The sequence below is a fragment of the Nelumbo nucifera genome, chromosome 1 (genome assembly GCF_055504915.1).
Source record: "Nelumbo nucifera cultivar China Antique chromosome 1, China Antique-T2T, whole genome shotgun sequence".
NCBI classification, from domain to species: domain Eukaryota; kingdom Viridiplantae; phylum Streptophyta; class Magnoliopsida; order Proteales; family Nelumbonaceae; genus Nelumbo; species Nelumbo nucifera.
The window spans coordinates 169,621,531-169,628,837 of NC_142649.1; the positions used below are offsets into that span (position 1 = coordinate 169,621,531).

The window sequence follows — 7,307 nt, forward strand, 5'->3', positions numbered from 1 at the left end:
GTTTTAATGAATTTTTTAAATTTATTAAATAATTTCATTTTTAATCTATTTTTTGTTATTTAAATAGTATTTAAAATATGATCTAAATATTAAGCTTTTATTTTTAAAATTTAGTTGTTTAAAATATTATTTAGTTATTTAAAAAATTCCATTATTGAAAATTTTAAAATTTTGTTATTAATTCTGTAAAATATAAAATTATCATTAATTTGAACATTATGAAACCTATTATAATTATTTTTCTATTTTTAATAAAGTTTGTTAATTTATTAAATAATTTTGTTATTTTAAATATTTAAAATTTAGTTGTTAAACATTTTGTTATTTAAAGTATTTACTTTTTTAAATAATTAAGAATATTTAAAACAATTAAATTTTTTAATTTGTTTCATCATTTGAGTTTTATTTATTTTAAAGCTATTACATAATATTAAATATTTTGTTATATAGTTATTTATCTACTTTTAGTATTTTGTTATTTAAAATACTTAGTTATTGAAATATTTAAATAATATTTTAATGCTTATAAATTTTAATTATTTAAATAAAATTTAAATGGTTTTGTCAATTAAATTGTTAAAATACTATTTATTTATTAAATTGAATAATCCATAAATCTATAATTTTGTTATAATATTTAACTAATTATTAGATGTTTTAATCTAAATCTTATTCGGATAGATATATGATGGTGTGCAATCCGACACTCCTTGCTGTTGGACAGTTTGGACGCTGGACTAAGTAAGTAGCCTGGTCAAGCTACAGGAAGAGAGAGATCAGAGTGTCCGAGATGCTTTCTCAGTGCGGGCACTCCGATGCTTAAGTCAGCGATGAGTGTATTGAGAACTAAAGCACTACAAGAGCTAAGTCGTGCATACCTTATGAGGTTGGAAGTGAGACCTTTATATAGGCATTGTTTGGCATGAGCTTCACACATCGCGTCTGAGATCTCCGGGAAGATGTGGTTGATCGGTCCGAAGTCCTCGGAGGTAGCTTCACATGCAGATTAGGCTTTTGTGCCTTTCTTCGGAACATTCGGTATGGAAGTTGACTTTCGAATGACCCAGGAATGATGGGACGCCCGCGGAGGAGGTCGATGAGCACGTCTCACAGGTTGTCAACTGGACATCAGTCAGGTCGGCAAGTCCTCGAGGGAGGTCACTCCTCACGTTGAGGTTCATTGGACCAATAACAACGAGGTACCGCAGGTCGGCCTTGGACGAGGTGTTGCTAGTTGCCCTGCCAAGGTGCCTGAGTTGTATATGAGGTGCCCTGGACTGATTCCGGGGTGTGTCTCCTTGACTTGGCAAGATACGCGACTATCTTGTGGCGCTAAGGTGTCAAGCGGCGCAGACGGATGCCACATGTCACTAGGTTAACGGAGGGCCAAATCACCCCTCATTAGTTGTTCCCACACTCTAAACGTCAGTCGAGTCAGCCCACTTGGGTGACCTTCTCTAGATGTCGGTTGAGTCAGTTCGCTTGGGTTGGCCAACGACCAACCTGTTGGGCTATTATTGGCATGAAGACAACATTTCCAGCCTAGAAATAGGCATACACTTGAAATTGGGTGCGGCTTTTCAAAATTTGAAACAGGTGCGCTTTCAAAATTTGAATTATGGCGCACATGGCTTTTCAGAATTTGAAATAGGGTGGGCCCTTCAAAATTTCGAATGTGGGCTTCTTCCTAGACCATTGGATTGGGCAAATCTAGCTCATCAGTGGTCCACACTTCTATCTATAAATTGGGAGGACCCTCAAGGGCCCCATTTCACTATCCAATTTTGGATGTAAGCTAGGGCGAAGATTGGTGGAGCTTTGACGATCTCCGGCTCGGTGGTGGTAGTTTTTGACAACCTATCTTTTTCCTCTTCTCGTCAGTAAGTCTCTATTTCCCCTTAGTCATGTCTAGTGGGGCGGAGAGGGAGTGCTACCCAGATGCTCGACCGAGGGGGTAGTCATGCTGGATTAGGTCATTGCCTCGAGGCGCGAGTTCCACAAGATGAGGGCCAACATAGAGACCCTCCAATCTTAGCTAGAAGCAGCCCATCTCAATGTCGAGGAGGACCTGCACCAGTTCTGTTCCCTTAATGTGAGTATGAACCGCGAGCTAGAAGAAGCTAGGGGGACGATTGCCAATCTGAACGATGAGCTCCAAGAATTGCGGGCCAGGCAATTTGACGATATTCACCATGCCGAAGTTGTTGTTGAGCGCTTTCGCCGATATTTGGAGTTTGAACAAGAGAGAATTGAAGCAGCAATACCCTCTCTAAAAAGGGGCTTCAAGCTATGCCACCAGTTTCTACGACACCTGTACTTGGACCTTGACTTGGGCTCTATCTTGCTTAGGTCAGTTTTGGGCGATCTAACCCAAGAGGTCGAGCAAGAGGCAATTACTCCGTAGGAGGACAATGGTGATGAGTACGATGGTAAGGGTGGTGACAAGAATGACAATTAGCGGAGGATCTGTCTTTCCATATAGGGTTCAACTATGATATGGAGAAGATATGATATTCGAAAAACAACTGACCAATAAACATTTTCAAGACCGCTATATGTTGGGCCTACAAGCTCGATAGAATTTGAATTTGTTGTGGCGTATCTTCTATTTTTGCTAGTTGTAGAGAATTCTCCCATAAATGGAACTTCTGAAATCTTCCTTTCCTTGCCTTTTCCCCATTTTTTATTTATCAAGTCGGCTATGAAATGCCGACATCCTTTGAGATCAGATTGAGTTTGCCTTAGCTAGTGCTAGAAGCGAAGTTCGGCTTGACCAGGTTGGAACTACGCTCACCTCGCGAGCTGATAAGTCATTTTGAGATTGTGGGTGCATCTGAAGCATCTAGGAGCCGGGCATGAACTACGGTTGCATCTTTGCCATCGCGAGGGGACCCTCCCAGGTCTGCAATCATAGGTCAGTGCCGCACATGTGCTGCACCTACTCTTGGAACTACTGGTCATCCATTCCTATGAGAGCCATGGGGGCTCAACCTGAGGGGGCGGCTCTGCTGTCTGCGAGTCACCAACTCTAACGGGAACCATGAGAGGTTCGACCTGCGAGGCCGGCTCCATAATCAATTGGCTACCAACTCTCATGGGAGCCATGGAGGACTCGATTTGTAGTGCAGCCTTGCAGTTAGAGCTGGGAGACTATCTGGGCTAGATCTCTAAAGCTTGTCTGGGTTGGTTGTTTAGATTATGCCCCCCTTGTGATAACATCATCAATACATGTGTTGCTATTAGTGTTGTTGAAGGTGTTGTTGCTTGGGGATGCCACCAAAAATAGGATTAGAGAAAGGTGAGAACTTGGTTTTGTGTAGTGTTCCCACAAACGATGCCAATTGATGGTGTGCGATCTGACGTTCTCTGCTATTAGATAGCTTGGATGCCGGACTGAGTAGGTTGCCTAGTCGAATTGCAAGAAGAGAGAGATCAGAGTGTCTGGGATGCTTTCCTAGTGTGGGCAATCCGATGCTTAAGTTAGCGACAAGTGTATTGAGAGCTAGAAAGAGAGAGCTAGAGCACTATGAGAGCTAAATCGCGTATACCTTCTAAGGTTGAAAGTGAGACATTTCCATAGGCATTGTTTGGTGTGGGCTTCATGCACCATGTCTGAGATCTCCTAGATGATGTGGTTGACTGGTCCAAAGTCCTCGAAGATAGTTTCACATGCAAACTAGGCTTTTGTGCCTTCCTTCGGAACATTTGATATGGGAATTTCCTTCCAAAGGACCTAGGAATGATGGGACACCCGTGAAGGAGGTTGGCGAGCACATCTCGCAAGTCACCACCTAGACATTAGTCAAGTTAGAAAGTCCTCGAAGGAGGCTGCTCCTCATGTTGAGGTCCCTTGGACCAATATTGACAAGGTACCATAGGCTAACAAGTCCTCGAAGGAGGTTACTCTTCATGCCGAGGTCCCTTGGATCGGTAACAATGAGTACCATAGGTACCATAGGTTGGCCCTGGACGAGGTGCTGCTAGCTGCCTTGTTGAGGTGCCCGAGCTGTGTATGAGGTGCCCTGGACTGATTCCGGGTGCATCTCCTTGACTTGGCGAGATACACAACTATCCGTGTGGTGCTGAGTTGTCAAGTGACGAAGACAGATGATATGTGTCGCTAAGTCAGCAAAGGGCCAAATCACCTCTCATCAGTTTATATAATTTTGTTATAATATTTAAGGAAAATTCCTGATCAGTACCTTGTACTTTGGCTCAAGTGACAATTTAGTCCTAAACTTTAAAATGCGACAATTTAGTACCCAAACTTTCAAAATGTGACAATCCAGTACTTGCCGTTAACTAGTCCATTAATCAGCCGTTAAGCAACATTTGAAAAGTCAACAATACCCTAAGAATGCCATCTAATTCTCTTTATCAACCATCCAAACATTGACAATAAAATGAATAGTCCCAAATTCTAGATTCTTCTAAACAGTCATCAACTTTTTTGAATAAAAGAGGCTAGGATTTGAGACTGTTCAGTTTTTTGTCAAAGTTTGGATGGTTAATAAAGAGAATTAGATGGCATTCGAAGGGCATTTTTGACTTTTCAAATGTCACTTAATGATTGATTTAACGGAAGACACTGGATTGTCACATTTTGAAAGTTTGGGTATTGGATTGTCACATTTTGAAAATTTGGGTACTAGATTGTTGCATTTTAAAGTTCGGGGACCGAATTATCACTCAAGCCAAAGTACAGGATACTGATCGGGAATTTTCCTTATTAAACTAATTATTAAATACTTTAATTCAAATCTTAATTAGATAGATATAAATGAAAAATTATGGGAGAGGATAAATCTTAATTGTATAGATATAAATTGAGAAATTAAGGGAGAGGATAAATAAAAATTAGAGATAATTTAGGAGAAGATAATGGATGTGGTTTTTTAAGATACATTTTGTGAAAAGGATAAGATATACTTCCTTGTTTTACTAAAATTCAACTCAAATCAAACCTATTTCTGCCTTTCTATATATACTTGCCCCGTGCGTTCGGTTCTCATTGTCGAACGTTGTTGAATAATCTCTATTCACATGATGGCTAGGGTCTCTCTGTGTTTTGTCATTGTTGCAGCATTGGCTTTACTCAGTCTTTCTTCCGCAGAGAAGCCCGAGGTTGGGTTTTATGATCTTAAAGATGGAGAAATTTCTCTCAAGGTCACAAATTATGGTGCAACTATTCTCTCTGTTATTTTCCCTGACAAATATGGTTTGTTCCTCTCTCTGTCTCTCTTGCTTCATTGTCTTCTGTCCTCTAAAATCTAAATCACTTTGTTGGATTAAATTCTTTTGCAGGGGAAATGGCCGATGTTGCTCTTGGTTTTCAAAAAATTGGGGACTACACGGTGAGACTTGAGACTTGAATCCTTCCTTCTTAACCTCTCGCAATTTATGGAACCTGTACTTCCTTCATTAGGCCTACACGTTATTGACCACCAAAACTTCTGATCATGATTCCCATTAATTTGCTCCAGAATGATACAATTTATTTTGGTGGCCTGGTTGGGAGAGTAGCTAACAGGATTGCAGGTGCTCAATTTACTCTTAATGGCCACAAATACAAAGTGGTTGCTAATGAAGGAAATAACACGCTTCATGGTATTTCATTTAATCCTTATATTCTGCTTCATTCTTTTAGTATTTGTAGAAAAGAAGGGTCTAACTTTCAACTTTGTTTGGTCGAATCGATTTTCTTGTGTGAATATTAGGTGGACACAGAGGATTCAGTGACGTATTTTGGACAGTGAGGAAGTATAAGCCACACGGTTCGTCTCCTTACATCACACTGTCATATCGCAGCTTTGATGGCGAACAAGGTTAGTTTACTACTTGTTTACTGGTTTTAAGTTGCAATGGCGATGCCGCCTCACGTTTTTTCTTGGGTATCAAACAGGATTTCCAGGTGATCTGGATGTTTCCGTCACCTATAAAATCGTCGGATGGAACAAGTTGGCCGTGTTCATGAAAGCCAGGGCCTTAAACAAGGCCACACCGGTGAACCTCGCCCAGCACACCTACTGGAACCTTGCCGGCCACAACAGCGGCGATGTCCTAGGGCAGCACGTCCAAATCTTTGGATCCCACATCACCCCGGTTGACAAAGAGCTCATTCCGACCGGAAAAATTGCTCCGGTGAAGGGCACACCTTATGATTTCAGAGAAAAACATACGGTCGGGTGCAGGATCGACCAGCTACCCAATGGATATGACATTAACTACGTGCTCGACGGGAAGCCACACCACTTTTTGAAGAAGGCAGCGATGGTCCACGACCCCAAATCTGGCCGAATGCTGGAGCTGTGGACTAATGCACCCGGTTTGCAGTTCTACACGGGTAACATGTTAAAGGACGTGAAGGGCAAAGATGGAGCCATCTACAAGGTTCATTCTGGCATCTGTTTGGAGACACAGGGCTTCCCTGATTCTGTGAATCATCCAAACTTTCCTTCACAGATTGTCACTCCAGGGAAACTCTACAAGCATTACATGCTGTTCAAGTTTACAACTATGTAGAAGGGTAATTTAGTTATGAGGATTAGTTTTTGATACTTTTGAGGAGCGGTTTAGTTCTTTTTTCTTCTGTAATCTCATCGAATATTTAGATCTAGGAAGGTTCAGGGGCTCTTAGTTATCATTAGAACATATTTTAGACATCTTTTTGTAGTGATTTTTTTTTTGAAAGTTCAACTTTTCTTCAGTTATGTCTGGATTTTGACACAAACAAACCACTTTCCGAAGAAGGATTTAAAGGAGAAGGACTCTCAATAGATTTCTACAGATCGTTCACTTCTATTTATCCATGCTTCATTATCTCTAGCATAGAAAGAAACATCACAAGGCTGAAAAAGTAGCAACAAGTTCTCAGCAAGCAGAACAACCCAAACTTACATGACAGAAAAGAGCAGCAAATGCTACGGGTAAAGCTTGGTGATTATCCATGACAGTGTCATCATACTGCTATCAATCTTCAAATCTTAAAACCGTTTTCCTCAGTAATTTTGCTCAAAACAGAGCATGCTTCCGTTCAACCAAAAAGCCACTGAACTGAATTTAATCGCCAGAACTAAAAAAATAAAAAAGAAAAGAAACGAAAAGAAAAGAAAGAAGAGGTTGGGTTGAAAATTTTTAGTTAACTTAATGTAGAGATTTGATCCATTCAGTAGAAAAGATATGAACCCTAATACAGACAGGGTTTGCAATTGGGAGCTATTATATCAGTGGGCGAGATAGCACATTAGGATATCCGCATCATTACCATTTTGTTGATAGTAGACGGAAAGATAAAGCAATTATCATTT

The 7,307-nt window shown here is 40.4% G+C and overlaps 1 protein-coding gene across 1 annotated transcript; it reads left to right on the forward strand.

The window, feature by feature from the left end:
• Window positions 1-4,988: 4,988 nt before the first annotated feature.
• LOC104596537 (uncharacterized) lies at window positions 4,989-6,710 on the forward strand. Its single transcript, XM_010257738.3, has 5 exons — window positions 4,989-5,218; window positions 5,305-5,354; window positions 5,484-5,607; window positions 5,718-5,825; window positions 5,903-6,710. The coding sequence occupies exons 1-5, from the start codon at window positions 5,044-5,046 to the stop codon at window positions 6,520-6,522; spliced, it is 1,077 nt and encodes a 358-aa protein (XP_010256040.1). The 5' UTR covers window positions 4,989-5,043; the 3' UTR covers window positions 6,523-6,710.
• The last annotated feature ends 597 nt before the right edge of the window (window positions 6,711-7,307 follow it).